Source organism: Nuphar pumila, chromosome 3, assembly GCF_984573655.1.
Source record: "Nuphar pumila chromosome 3, dmNupPumi1.hap1.1, whole genome shotgun sequence".
Taxonomy (NCBI): domain Eukaryota; kingdom Viridiplantae; phylum Streptophyta; class Magnoliopsida; order Nymphaeales; family Nymphaeaceae; genus Nuphar; species Nuphar pumila.
The window spans coordinates 45,158,224-45,174,026 of NC_143251.1; the positions used below are offsets into that span (position 1 = coordinate 45,158,224).

General features: G+C 38.3%; 1 protein-coding gene across 6 annotated transcripts in view; it reads right to left on the reverse strand.

Annotated features, from left to right (window-relative positions):
• The window catches only part of LOC149842770 (uncharacterized), a 134,259-nt gene that overhangs the window by 67,133 nt on the left and 51,323 nt on the right, over window positions 1–15,803 (reverse strand). For all 6 annotated transcript variants that reach the window (XR_016430811.1, XM_089999419.1, XM_089999418.1 and 3 more), the window contains exons 6-8: window positions 13,709–13,749; window positions 13,479–13,595; window positions 13,299–13,379 (exon numbers count right to left, since the gene is read on the reverse strand). Coding sequence is in view for 5 of the 6 variants with exons in the window: in XM_089999419.1 (XP_089855545.1) it covers window positions 13,299–13,379; window positions 13,479–13,595; window positions 13,709–13,749 (239 nt within the window). In the remaining variant the exon portion in view is untranslated. The remainder of the gene's footprint in view (window positions 1–13,298; window positions 13,380–13,478; window positions 13,596–13,708; window positions 13,750–15,803) is intronic.

The following is a 15,803-nucleotide window of genomic DNA, read 5'->3' on the forward strand; positions in this document are numbered from 1 at the left end:
AGGTCGCCGGCGAGTTTCTTTTGGCCACCAGCCACCCCAGGCCACGGCAAGCAACCTCGGTCACGGCAGCCACGTGGAGCGACACCAGCAACTCGATCTTCGCGTTTCCAGCCTCCGATCGCCGGAAAAGCTCCAAACAGGTACGGTTCTCCTCTGGATCTGGGTGAGGAATCGAACGTGGGTTCGATTCCGTACTTTGATTTGAGATGGGTTCTTGGGAACCCCTTCTTAGGGTTTCTTTTCTCAAGAATCATGGGGGTGAACCGAGTATCACTCCCCTTAGTTTGATTTTCCCGTTTTTTTTTAAAGATGAAAAAAAAAAATTGGGTATGCCAACGAATCCCACTGATTCTTCTTGGTTTAAATCTTGGTTTCTATTTAGAAATTTAATCTGATGTCTTAATTTGTGTTGGGAATTATGTTCTTGGATTTGATCTACACTCAGTTACTGAAAGGGGGGGTTTTCGGTTGCTATGGACTAGAAAAAAAAAATGAAATGAAACCTATGCTATTTTTGGTCACAGACAGACCTGGTATGTGAGTGAATATACATATTATTTAGGACTTAGTCTCTTGCGCAAGTTACTTCAGTAAAGATAGTCATCCAACTGAATATTTACATTGGTTAGTCATCACACCGGTTGTGTGATAAATCCAGGCACATTGAAGTGGGATAAGAGGTTAATGTGTGTTGAATTCAGGCATACAGGGGCTTGTGAAAACTTGCATGCTTTTACCTTCCTAGAGCATGAAATTTCTGAGATAGTTAAATGAGATAGCCAAACATTGAAGGGTACCATTATATTGGTTAAAACTCAAAAACCACTTGATTTTCTAAGCATAAGATAGATCATTCATAATGATGTACATTGTTTGGTTTTTTTTTTTTGTCCTAACCGGATATGAAACCATACATACTATACATTGAAGATGTTCAAAAATTTTAAGTATTTAGTTTGGCCGAATATAAAGCTTTATTATTCAATTGTAACCTGTTTCAACTGCAACCGTTTACTGTCGATATTTCTAAACATGTTACATAAATTGTATTTCCAATGTAACCTATATCTATGGTAGGTTGTACTGTATTCTTTTGATTATTCTGATATTCCTGTACTTGGTTGCTGAACATGTGAAGACTTATCTCATGCACGTGGGGTTCGAGATTAGCAGGCTCTAGTAGGGCTGTAGAGTTCGTTTTCTGTAATACGTCACTAACCGTTTGGGTGGATATGTTCACTGCTCAATCATGTTAACTGAATCCTGCATATTATACTGAAACAGAACCCAGAATGGGGTGAATGAACTGGGCATCAGTGTTGTGTTGTAGAATTAGTAACATGTGAAATATTTGATGTCTATACTAGGATGTTGCTTGTATTTGGGGCCACATTCAGTTACATGTAGTAGCAAGGAGCAACACATATTTGGAAGAGTCAACATTTGGACCGAGAATAGGCCTATGGCCTTTGTAATTACAGTAATGTCCTGTTAAGTATATAACAGAAAATGAAATTCTGTTTTGAATAGTCTGGGTTTATTTATCAAAGGAAACTGTTTAGCTAAGTCTTGGTGAAGGTAGTTGCTTTGGATTCCTGTAATTTGAAATAAATTCCTATATTACCTTTGTTTCAGATTTAATATGTGAGGCTTACTTGTTCCCGTATATGAATTAGCAACAAAATTGATTTCAGTGTTAAGTTCTGTGTTAGTTTTAATTAGTTGTATTGACAGCAACTTATTGGTGTCAAGTTCAAGTACATTTGTTGAGTTTAAGTTACTTATGACTTTAGCAAAATAAATTCTTATTCGAGCTTGCGGTTCAAGAGAACCATGGTGGTGCCATATGAATACGAGTTGTATTCTTATTAGAGAAAATGTGTTGTAATAGAGCAATATATATATATAAATATATATATATAAGTACATTTCCTTTCCATTTGTACAAGATATGTACATATGCGTTTTAAAATTTTTGTCACAGGTTCTCTTAACTTATATACGTAACACTTCCTTTTGGGTAGGCAAGTATTAGCACTCATAATGGTTGGTTCTTTGTTAATCATACTCATCATGATAGGTTGATAGAAATGCTCATGCATGAAAATTTTTGCATGATATTGAAATTGGGTGGTACCCTGCCCAGCCCAGCCGAATGGTGCTGGACTATATTTTTACAAAGGAAAGGATGATAAATGTCATTTCCTTAACTGTCCATGCTTGTGGACAAATGACAGGTCGAGGGAATCCTTGTTCATGTATAGTATAGCTCATATGGAAGCTTAGCTTAGCACTTTAGTTTTTGCAGAATACTAGCTAATCGTGTTAGACCTGGCTATTTGCATACAGGTGGATGGAAATGCTAATATGCTTGATTTGTTGTGCTTGATTTTGGATATCATTGTCTAGTTGTTTTCATGGGCACGAGCAATCATGAAACAAATGCTTTATTACTTGAATTTACATGCATGGGTGTTCACATGATATAATAAAATTTATCAAGAAATGACAACGTACATTTGGTTTAAATATGTGAATCCTTGCGCATGAATCTTTGAAACCGTGCTTGTGAATGTTGTTGTTTTATGTCTATGGTTATATTGGCATATATGGATGTGCATTTGGAAACACTTGTCGTGGAGATTTATGCTTTCACTTGACTATTATGACTATGGTACGCGTGAGTGTGAGCATGATTCAATTATTAGTAAGTCTTGTTGAGCATGTACACTTGATTTATATGTGAAATGGTACATGTACACTCACACACTTAAAGAAACCATGGATTGGTTAAGACCCATATGTGATGTGGGTAACACACACATATTGAAAATGCATATGAATGAATTATGACATGCATATGTTTGGGTTTATATTTGCATGAATATATATGTTGTTTGGCATTTTGGCCTAGTGTTATGAATGAAACACTACTTGGTTTTATTATGTGATGCACCGATGGCCTAATTGGACCATCACCGGCCTGGAGAGCCGTGGGTTTGGTTTTATTTTACATATGTTTTTAAAAGCATCACTTAAACCACATAAGATGGTTTGGCACATTACAACACTGTTCTAATGGTTTATACGGGTTGGAGTCCCGAATGGGTCCCTGCAAGGGAGGATGCGGGGTTTTCACTTTACTTTTGCATATTGTGTTGCAAACTTAAAGAATGAAATTAAATAAAAATATAATGAATAAGAACAGTGTAATATACATTCTGGGATATCTCATCTGGAGTATGAGAATCTTGGATATCCGGTCTTGGGGAGACTGTGAGGATACAAAAACTCCGTGTGCGTTGTTGCCCCTGAACCCGATATTGAGGTTCTTCTCCTGGCCACGGTTTTAGGGAGAGCCCACCACTTTACCCGGGAGTGGTGTGTTAGTCACAGCTGTGAGTTTATGGTACCAAGGAAGTGGCACTTGTGGGCGTGGGGTGTCCCTTGTGTCCCCGACATTAGATGTGGAGGTCTAATGTTCCGATGGATGGTGCTGTTTCCTGATATCGGTCGAGGGCTAAGTTGGAACCCAGTAATAAAATATAAATTGTGTGTTAAGCTACCCTGGGAACCTACTTGACCTCGGGGTTTGTACCCGTTTGGTGTATCCGCGGGCCACGGTAATTAAAAAGAGGAACTTAAAGATGTGTGCATCTAATAGGGCATGCATATGGAAAGATGGAACTTAAATGAAAGATAACAGAAGGAATCATGCATTGCACATAATCATGCATTTTTTTCTGTTATGCATTAGATCATGCATGTTTGAATCATTCTTGATATCATGACATCATTTGGTGGTTGCATACGTTTTACTTTGTGAGATCATGCTGAAAGGTTGGTTATTTAGTTATTGATATGAGACATTGCTGTACTGTTCCTGACTGGTGAGGAAATGCAATTATTGGTAGTTATAGATATTTAAATGTTGCAAATTTTATATCTGCATTCACTCAAATCACTGCATGAAATCTTATTCATGTTCTTTCTCTCACCTGTTTCTTTAGAAGTAGCTGTGCTCAGAATTTCGGTTCTGACACCCTACTTTGTTGGTTTTTCACAGGTAAGGGTGAACAGTGAAGTTGGACATGCATTTGGGGATGGATGAGTTACACTTGGGCTTATCAGCTTCAGTAGAGGATAGATTGGCTCTTTCTTTTGTCTTTCAGTTCTTTTAAATTCTGCAATTGTTATTTTACTTTCAGTTGAAGAAAACTTTGTCTTTGAAATTTTATTACTCATTAATAAAAGAGTTTTAGTTGGTTGATATGGATGATAATTGCAACTTCGTTTGTGGTGTGTGGTTATCCAACTGAAATTGGAACTGTAGGGACCCCAGGTCTCTGGGAAGTTTTCCGCAACTCTTAGAAAAAAAAAATATTCCGCATTTTTAAAAGGGTATGGATTGGGGTCGTTACAAGTTTCTCCCCAGACCTTCTGCCACTTGGGCGAACCCCATGGGTGTCTTCACCTTCTTTTCTTATAGTTCTTCTTATTCCTCGTAACTTCATCTTCTTTTCTTAATTCACACACAGCAACTGTTGTAGTTTTTTTTATTCCTCGTGACTTCATCCTCTTTTCTTAATTCACACACAACAACTGTTGTAGTTTTTCTTATTCTTCATTCATTCACAATTTACACAAAAAGGCTGAGTTCGTTTCTTCTAGTACTAATTTCTGTCATAAGCTGCGTCACTTTATTCTTTGTTTTCAGCCACATTTTTGTCATAAGCCTACAAATGGATTCTTTAGGCAATTCTGGTCTTTCCTCCAATTTCCTGGGGCAGCTGGTTTCGGAAAAACTGAATACAAATAACTATTTGACTTGGAAAAGGCAGATTACCCCTTTTATTCGCAGTCAAGATCTTTCAGGTCACTTGGATGGCTCCACTCAAATCCCTCCGAAATTTGTCACCACCGAAGCAAAAGGGGATGGAGAAATGTCAAGCACTATTCGCAATCCTGTATTTATTGCTTGGATGAAACGTGATCAGGCTCTTGTCGCGTATATCACTTCCACACTGTCGCAAGAAGTTTTGGTTTCTATCCCTGATAATTGCACATCTAAAGTATTGTGGGAAACTTTAGCTCAAACCTACTCTCAGATATCAGAGGCTAAGGTGTTGTTTCTCAAGCGTAAATTTCAGCTTTTAAAGAAGGGAGCAATGACCATTATTGAATTTTTAAATCAAGTCAAAAGCATCACAGATCAATTAGCCATTGTTGGATATCCAGTGTTCGATAAAGAAAAGGTGCAACAAACACTGAATGCCCTGGGATCAGAGTATCATGTACTTGTCACTTCTTTATTATGCTTGCCTTCGTTGCCCAGTTTTGAGGAATTACGTGCTAAACTCTTCCAATACGAGATGTCTTTGAAAAGCATATCTGATGCTTCAGCAGGGCAATCATCTACGCATGAGATTCTTGTCACAGGGACGTTTGTTGATCGTACACGGGGAGGGCGTGGCAGAGGCAAGAAAAATCCAATCCAGGGTGGACGTGGGATACTACCTACACCAAATTCTAATGTCAATTTTTCAAAGAATGTTCCCACATGCTATCAGTGCAACAAGCGAGGTCATATCAAGGCCAACTGCTGTTTCAACCCATAAAATCGGAATAGAATGCAAAACACCAAAAATGTTGGTATAACAGGAACTGCAGGTTCGTTTCGAGTCAGTGAAGATGCTAAGGATCTCCTTCTATTTGCTATGGCCAACTTGATTCTGAAGCAAAATGATGATGGAATATGGTATGTTGACTCTGGGGCAGCAACCCATGTCACTGGTAATGCAGGTAAGTTCTCTACTCTGACTCCCTATTTTGGAAAATCTAATATTGTAACCGGAGATGGGACTCACCACCCTATTTCAAACATAGGCAATATTGTCATTCCTTTGTCTAAGTCATCTATTCCTTTATCTGATGTTGTTCATGCACCAAATATAAAGAAAAATATTGTATCTGTTTCCAAGCTTGTTGATTCTACCAATTCTTCTATGGAATTTACTCCTACTTCTGTCTTTGTCAAGGATCTTCAAACGAAGGAGATGTTTACTAAAGGAGAGCGACGTGGAGACATGTATGTCTTTAATGAAGATCCAGCCTCCAGTGTCCTGAAGCCCCAGTCTGATCTCGTCTCCAAAAGTGTCCTAAGTACATCCAAATGTAATAAGTCAGATCTCTGGCATTCTTGTCTTGGTCATTGTAGTCAAGTCTTTATTGAAAAGTTAGTGTCCAATGGTCTTCTTTCGGAGTCTGTTTCACCTTTATTGAGGAATAAAATATGTCCCAGTTCCAGATGTTTGGGGCCCAGCTCCTAATCCTTCCTCTTCTGGAAGTAAATATTATGTATCCTTTATTGACAGTTTCTCTCGTTTTACCTGAATATTCTTTATGAAACACAAATCAGAGGTCTTTTCCATTTTTTGTCACTTTCATGCCTATGTTAAAAATCAATTCTCTCAAAATATCCAAATTCTCCAATGTGATGGAGGTGGTGAGTATTCCTCCAAAAAAAATTTAGATTTTCTCCAAGATAATGGGATGCATCGTAGAGTTTCTTGCCCGTACACTCCACAACAAAATGGAATTGTTGAACGTAAACACAGACATATTGTAGAAAGTGCAATGAGTATGATGCATGGGAGTAACTTACCCATTAGTCTTTGGTCTGAAGCCTTTCACACTGTCACTCATGTGATAAACCGTCTTCCTATGCCTATTCTTGAAAATCAATCTCCCTATTATGTTCTATTTGGTGCACATCCCGATTATAATGAGTTACGAGTTTTTGGATGCACATGTTATGTTCATATTGACAAATCCATGAGGACTAAATTCCAGGACAAAGCCTCTATATGCCAATTTGTAGGTTATGCAGATGAACACAAGGGTTACAAATGCTATGATCCTGCCAATAAGAAGATTAGAATTTCCAGAAATGTTGTTTTTGATGAAAATAATTTTCTGGGAAAAGAAACAGAGGCCAATCGTGAACCTACTGGTGCAGTTGCTAATTGGTATGATCCATGGCTTAGTGCTAAACTTATTTCACATGCTGTCGAGCATACTATTCTGTCTCCTGAAAGCATACATGGTGAGACAGTTTCAGATAATGCATCACAAGCAGAGTGTCTAAGATACAAAGGAAATGTGTATACTAGGAGATCTAGAGAGCAAACGAATGTACTTGCTGAAGAACACATTGCATTGTCTAATGACAGAGAAGCACCAAGAAGATCAGGCAGGATAAGGCATCATATTGAAAAGTGGGTTAGTTATGACAACTTTTCTATGGACTTTCAGATTTTTCTATCCCAGATTGAAAAACATGATGAACCACTTGGTTTTCATCAAGCTATCCAATCCCACAAATAGATTGAAGCGATGAATGAGGAGATCGAGGCACTTCATGAATGTCGAACATGAGAGATAGTTGGCCGTCCTCCAGACAAAAATGTTGTTGGTTCCAAATGGGTTTATAAAATTAAATATAAACCGGATGGTAGCATTGAACGGTACAAGGCGCGTCTTGTGGCCAAGGGTTTCACTCAAGAATATGGTCAGGATTATGATGAGACATTCAGTCCAGTGGTGAGATTGGGAACTATTCGCATTATACTTGGCCTGGCAATTGAACATGGGTGGATCCTCAGTCAGCTTGATGTTAAGAATGCATTCCTTCATGGGGACTTAAAGGAAGAGGTCTATATGGAGCAGCCTCAAGGTTATGCAGAGGGAAGCCCAAAAGAATATGTATGCAAGTTAACCAGAGCTTTGTATGGATTGAAGCAAGCTTCTAGGTCATGGTTTGAAAGCTTTTCCTTAGAAATCCATAAACATGGTTTCTTTCGTTCCCAACTTGACCATTCTCTGTTCATATATAGGAACGGTACTACTATGGTTTTCTTACTCATATATGTTGATGATATTGTTATCACTGGTAATGCTCCATACCACATTCAGCGAATTAAAGTTCTATTGAGTATGCAGTTCAAAATGAAAGACCTTGGGCAGCTGAGATATTTTCTTGGAGTAGAGGTAGACAGACAAGGTGATAAAATGTCATTAACTCAACATAAATACACTCTTGATCTTCTGGCTAAAGCAGGAATGACAGATTGTAAACCTCCTACCCACACCCAGTGTTGTTAACCAAAGGCTCAGTATTTGTGATGGTGAGTTATATCCTGATGCAGTCAAGTATCGGAGTTTAGTAGGTATGCTACAATACCTTACCTTCACTAGACCAGACATTGTGTATTCCGTCAATCAAGTATCTCAATTCATGCATGAACCAAAGACTGGTTACATGGATGTTGTCAAACGCATCATTCGCTATCTAAAAGGAACGGTGGGTGATGGACTCACATATACTCAATCTTCATGGAAATCACCAAAACATGACATACTGGCCTATACAGATGCAGATTGGGCAGGGGATCCAGATGAGAGAAGGTCTGTTTCAGGATACTGTGTTTTCATTGGGAGAAATCTTGTCTCATGGAGTAGCAGAAAACAGAAGGTTGTGGCAAGATCTAGCACAGAGGCAAAGTATAGATCTATGGCAGCTACCACAGCAGAAGTGACCTGGATTAGGCATCTTCTTACAGAGATGGGAGAGGATATCTCAAATTCGACACTTATGTGTGATAATAGAAGTGCTATACAAATTGCATTCAATCATGTTCATCACAGTCGGACTAAACATATTGAAATCGATCAACATTTCATCAGACAAAAGATAGCCGACAAAGAGATTGAACCAGTTTATGTGCCTTCAGAAGACCAAGTTGCCGATATGTTTACAAAAGGTCTTACAAGTCACCGTTTCTGGTATCTGAAGAACAAGTTGCACATGGTTCAACCCCATGCACAAGTTGCACATGGTTCAACCCCATTCACGAGTTTTGCTTTAGTTGTATTATAATGTAACATGTGTTACTTATAAGGGGCACTTTTGTCCTTGTAAAAGATAATTGTAACCCTATATTAATGAAGCACTAGTGCAGCAACCGAGACAGTTTTGGGGCTGCCGATTTCTCAAGAAGAGTTCTCTCTCTCTCTCTCTCTCTCTCTCTCTCTCTCTCTCTCTCTCTCTCTCTCTCTCTCTCTCTCTCTCTTTCTCACGTGTTTTCACAGACGCAACCCTGCCCTATCTAGGGTCTTGACCCCCTTTTTAATTCCAAGGGTTTGAGATTAGCTTGCATGATTATCACATTTTTTTTTGCAGTTTGCGCAACGGATCCCACTTGCATCCCGCGACCCATGGCGTTTGTCACTTACGCTCAGAGGCATTCGCAACCCTAAGACTACCCAAGGTAGGGGAAAGTTGTGCAAAATGGACAATGGATGAACTAAAATTAAGCAACTAAAAACTATAATAAAAAAGACAAAATTATATATATATACGTACGCTTTTAACTCAAAGATGCAGTTTCGTGACCCTTATCATTTCCTTTATGTCATTTACTGCTTTCTGCTTTTACTTTGCTGACACACTTCAGTGCACAGGCTTCTGCCTTCTGTCATTTACCGCTTTCTGTCTTTACTTTGCCACCGCGCTTTAGTGCACAAGCTTTTGTTTTCACATTTATTGCTTTTGTCTTTACTTTGCCGTCGCGCTTTAGTGCACAGGCTTTTGTTTTCGCACTTACTGTTTCTGGCTTTACTTTGCCGCCACGCTTTAGTGCACAGGCCTTCGCTTTCGCATTTATTGCTTCAGTCTTTACTTTGCCACCACGCTTTAGTGCATAGGCTTTTGCTTTCGCATTTACTGCTTTTGTCTTTACCTTGCCGTTGTGCTGAGTGCATAGGCTTGCATTTTGATACATGTGATTACATAAATGCAACCTAGCAGGGCGCGCAAGAGCATATACCGTCTTCGTTCTTTTTAGAAAAGAAGCAAATTTTTGTATGGATGCTACAGCCTCGAGAAAAGGATTCCTTGCACGGATTTTGGCTTCTCGAATACGCAGTCTTGCAAAGCAAAGCATTAAAAGTATTATGAGTTGCGAAATTTGTAACTAGATTTTCCCAAGACGGTGCATTTGGGAGAAGTGTTTCAGATCCATGGCGATCTTATATCATGCAAGTTATAATTTTGTTTCAAAAGACTAAACATGTCAAAATGAGTTACTTGCATCATGTCCTTGTGAAACTTTGTGTTGGGTTTTCTTTTGAGAAACCCATACCCCTCTCATCGTAGTTGTACCTTTAGATAGGTACGGTATGTTTGTACTACGATGAGTAGGATGAGAGGTTTGTGTAACCTCGAAGCGTGCGAATGGCACATTGTAGAAATCATTTACATAGTGATGTTTTGCCTTCCTAGGCAAGATGCTAGAGTTAGTTTGAAAGACCAGAGCATGTCAAGACAAACTAAATATTTGTTGCATTATTTCTTTCACAATACATTTAAGCTAGGGTTTCTTTTTGAGAAACCCATACCTTTTTCATTGTAGCCATACTTTTAGACAAGTACGGTATGTTTTTACTACGATGATTGGATGAGAGGTTTATGATAACCTCGCAACGTGCAAAGACACAATGATAAAATGAAAATCACATAAATGGTGATAATTCGCCTTCACAAGCAAGATGCTCGAGTGGGTTGAAAGACCAGAGCATGTAAAATGGGTCGTCAGTTAAATAAAACCTGACACACCCACTCGCCCGCTGTTTTCCATTAAGGGAGAGGATGAGATGGTATAAAAACTCTGATGGACAGGTTGTTAACAACCACCCCTCGGGCAAATGACTCGGTGTCCCCAGTCATCGGAGTTAGGGGACGAGACTATCGAAAATTATCTTAGGTAGTAGATCCCATGGACTTCTGCAGAAGTTGGATGAATCCTTTGAACGAGTGGCTTTTGAGAATTCTCTCTCGGTCATTGACCGTCCCCTTAAGAGCGGACTCAGATAGCTATTCGGGGTATTGAAAATACATGGCATAATAAACCCCTGAATTAGTCTCAGTTGCTTCTATATTTCGTGCATGTGCGTACCCGCAGACCAGTTAATATCGAAACAAAATTATTCTGCTCACATTACTTGTTGAGTTGTGCATCTTGAGTTGATGAACTGTTGATTACTTATGCTTATATCTTGTGATGGTTAACTGTTTATCTTGTGATGGTTAACTGCTTATTGGTTGCATAATCAAATGATCATGCTAGTTATAGCTTATTACTTGCTAAAATTGCTTATCATGTTAGAATGAAATTCATATGCTTAATTTTGTTATATATTGTCTTACTTGTGCATCTACCAGTTTTTTATGAAACTGACTCATTTTATGGGTATAGGTGATTATTAGGTTTACAAGACGGGAGATGGCGCGATTGCAAGATGGCTTCAAGATCTCACCGTTTCTGTTGGCATTCCACGTTTAGGATACATTTTGAAGTTTTGCATTTTTTATAAGGGTTTCCTCAGGAAATCTCATTTTGTATAAACTTGGTATTTCCTTTTAATGCATATGGTTTTCTGAATGCTTTGTGAGAATTCAATCTATTGTAAAATGATGATGGTTTTTCGCGCTAACACACCCAAAGTTGTCAACTTGCAGTTCTTTTCAAAAAAACCATTTTCGCTGATTCTTTAAAATAAAAACTCTAAAAAATGAAAGGTTTTCTAGTATTTCCAAAGGTCTACAAGTTTAAAATTTTGAGGCGTTACATGAAGTGTGAGAAGTGAAGTGGTTGTTAGGCCTACATGGAGATGTCTGATAGCTATAAAAAGACAAACAGGATGATAGAGTTTCTTATGGCCCTTCGCCGTGAGTTTGATGGGGTAAGGAGTGTCATACTTCATAGGCCTCTTTTCCCCTAAGTGACTCATGAATTGACATAGTTGATTGATAAAGAGACTAAGATGGAGTCTCTTAGTATATATCTTCCTAGTGATTCAGTTATGGCAGTTCCTCGGTAGTCAAGTGGCAAATTTGATGGTAGAGGTAGTGGAAGAGCTGGAGGTAGAGGTGACTTAAGCTCTATTCAATGTCACTACTATAAGGGCTTTGGTTACATGAAAAACTCTTGTTCAACTCTCAAGAAAAAAAAAGTTGGAGCTTATGCAGTATTCTCTTATGGTAAAGGCATTAAGCCTAGGGATGATCACACTGAGGTTGGTGTTCAATCTATACTGTCTCTTGCTAATCCTCAAAGCAGTCGAGTGGTAGCCAAAGCAGACGAGTGGTAATTAGAGAAGATGCAGCAAATGCAGCGACAGATTCTTCAGTTACAGCTTCTCGCTTAGTCAGCTACTGCCCTCTCTTCCTTAAATCCTCTTCGGGTTGGTTGATAGACTCAGGTACTTCATGTCATATGGCAGCTTATGAGTCCGCCCCAATCAATTGTCAACCCTATAGTGGTGTTTTTCGCACCACAAATGGTTCCTCTATATAGGTTTTAAAAATAGGTTGAATTTTTTCAAATTCTTATTCAAGTTGCAAATTGAACATTTCTTAAGTTTACCATGTTCTTTCGTTAGCCATGAATATCATTTTTGTTGGCCAAATCGCTAAATACAATTATAATATCACATTTTCTCATATCGGCCATGTTGTGCAAGATCAATTATCTGAAAAGATGATTGAAATTAGGCATAGAAGAGCAGACTTGTATTACTTGAATTGGCAAGCAGGAGAGTTTTTTATCCAGTCTGAGTGCAGTTATAATGGATGAGTCAGTTTTGTGGCACCAAAGACGGGCATATTTCTAGCTCTAGGTTGCAACATTTGGTAGCCTCGAGAAGCTTGGGTAAATCAGAGTTAGTAGTGTCTAAGTGTATTCAAAAGTGTGAAATTTGTAGGTTGGCAAAGGGTCATGTCTTGTCATTTGAGGTGAGTAATAGAGAGTCTGATTGTAAAACCCGTAATTTTTAAGGATTATTAATAAATAAAGAACTCATTTTTTTATCTCCAAATTAGAAATGTATTTCTAGATTTTGAATTTTGTTTATTTATTTATTACATATTCATTTGTTCATTCAAGCCAATCAGGGTATAATTTGCATTTGTAGAACCATCTGATAACTTGCCTGAATAAAGTTTTAGGTACATGAGATGAACAAGCTGATAACAAATTAAGTAGAAAAAAAATGGTGCAGAGTGTTGTCATATGAAAAATGGAACCAGAAGCTGCCAGAATGAACTGCCATATGCACATACTTACTGATGATAATAGGCTCAACCAGACACAATGTGCATACAAGAAAAAGAATAAAGTGGACTTGGCAATTGACAGATAAACCTCCAAAAAAGGTTTAGTAGAAAAGTGAGCAAGTACCCTATGAATTTAAGAAATCGCTCCAATTCAGAGGTGTACACATAAACAGCCTGTTCCAAGAGATCGAACTTTTCTCTCTGTCTGTTAGCACAAAATATGCATCAAGCACTATGATCAGTTGATTGTCAGAGAGAGAGAGAGATATCAGCTGAAATATTTTAGCAAAGCAAGAGATCTTACAAATTCCCTGCCTCCAAACGTCCCCACAAAAGAAGCAGAAGTAACCTAACCCAAATCACCATAGCAGTCAGACTGTACAAGTGAGGGCCATACCGTTGCCTTTGCTCCTCCATGGGCCTATATTGCAAAGATTTGTAGTAACGTGTCAAACTATTAACTGCATTTTAGATATATCACAACCATAAAAAAAAGAATGGAATTCTTTGCCATCTTATGAAAACATATCTTACCCCTCATCATCGTTTATCTGCCGTATGAAATCCAGTAAAACCTGTGCCATATGGGAATGCCAAACAATGTAAGTTGTTTACATTAATTAATGAACACAATCAAAGGGAAGCAGGCAAGCTGGTAGCAAGGCTTGACTAATTAAGATGCAAAACCTGCTTCAAAATCTCGATATTATGGTTTTCTTTTTCTTTCTTTTTTAAGCTTTGGTCTTATGATTTATGAGTACATTCTTGTTAAATTGCAGCTGCATCTAAATAAAGCATAATATCATGATACTCAGGATATCACCAGTTGAGTGACAGTCCATATTGTTGCATATCCCAACCAGTATGTTTTATCATGCTTTATATATGAGATACGAGAATCAACTACAAGCCTATACCTGTTAACATATGCAAATGGTAGCCACAAATATCTCCAATATTTTGTGATGTTTGAAGGACTTTTTTTTTTTGGGGGGGGGGGGGGGGTGGCTGAAGGAAAATTGTTATTCCATGTTGTTAAGTCATTGCTAACGTGTAAAACTTCCTGAAATATACAACAACAACAACTACACCTTCATCCCAAAACAATTGGGGTCGGCGATATGAACCAAAAAAGAAAATCATTCTGGGTCTTCCACATGAATCCTTCTCCTCCAATCATTTCTATCCAATGCCATGTCCTCGGTGAGGTTCAAAGCATTCATATCCTTTCCTATCACCTCCATCCATGTCTTCCTAGGCCTACCCCGACCTCTTTTAACTAATATATTTTTCCATTTCTCCATCCTTCTAACTGGAGCATCATTAGGCCTTCGTCGAATATGTCCAAACCACCATAAATGATTCTCTCTCATCTTATTTTCAATGGGTGCAACGCCTACCTTCTTACGTATCTCCTCGTTCCGAATCTTATCTTTTATTGTATTTCCACACATCCAGCTCAGCATACGCATCTCAGCTACACTCATTTTTTGAATATGATGTCTCTTGGCAGCCCAACATTTTGTACCATATAGTAAAGCGGGCCTAATAGTCGTCCTATAAAACTTTCCCTTCAACCGCAATGGCATTCTACGATCGCACAATACTCCAGTTGCACTTTTCCATTTCATCCACCCAACCTTTATCCTATGATTTACATCTCCATCAATTTCTCCATACTTTAAAATATAAAACAGAGAAAATCATTCTTATTATACATCCATGATGTAAATATTTTATGGTGACATTAAGAATAATCTTAATCAGTTGTCTAGTGCTTATGACTTAGATCCTTTAAAATATAAAACAGGTTTTAAAATTGGCATGTTTATCACAAAGTTAAGGATAAAGAAGGCAGGCATCTAATATCATTAGTGAGCCACAAAGTAAATATGTCATGTTTGATGAGCTTGATGTAAATCTCAACCAATAGATGAACGACACCTTGAAGTGCCCTAATAAATTGCTTAGGTAGTCAGAATTACATACAGACTGCAACATCATCATCAACTATTCATGACATGTTTAAGAGATAAGGCCATTAGAATCAGCATTCAACTTTCAATGGCAACATTTCCGTCAGAATCATCCTGCCTGAAGATGAATGACTATTGGGTGTTTCCGAATTGACAGAATTGGTGAAGGTACTGATCAAGGGCTGTTAATCAACTGGGTATCCAATACATCAAGGTGCAACCTAACCTAACCAAATAACAAGTTTCATGTTCAAGTTCAGGTCCAGGTTATGCCGGGATGAGAATATGGAAACCCAAAACCACCCGGCCGCCCCATATAATACAAAGTAATATATATTTACTTAAACGTTCTTAGGCCAAGCTGGATCATGACAGATATCTGACCAAAATCATAACTCAAATGTGACTCATGTATTACTTGGGATGGTTTCAAGTTGACCAGAATAAGTTTTGGGTCTGCATTTTTATGCCCATACTCAGTTATTTACAGTTAGGTCTGGTCAGGTACCCAATACAAACCTGACCTATTGACAGCCCTAACCAATGGCTCACCACATTATAGTTCTCTCAAGGTTTTCTTATCCACCAAAAAAGCAAGCAGCAGGGTACTCCTACTATTCAACTTTCACGGCAGTACTTCACCATGTCACGTT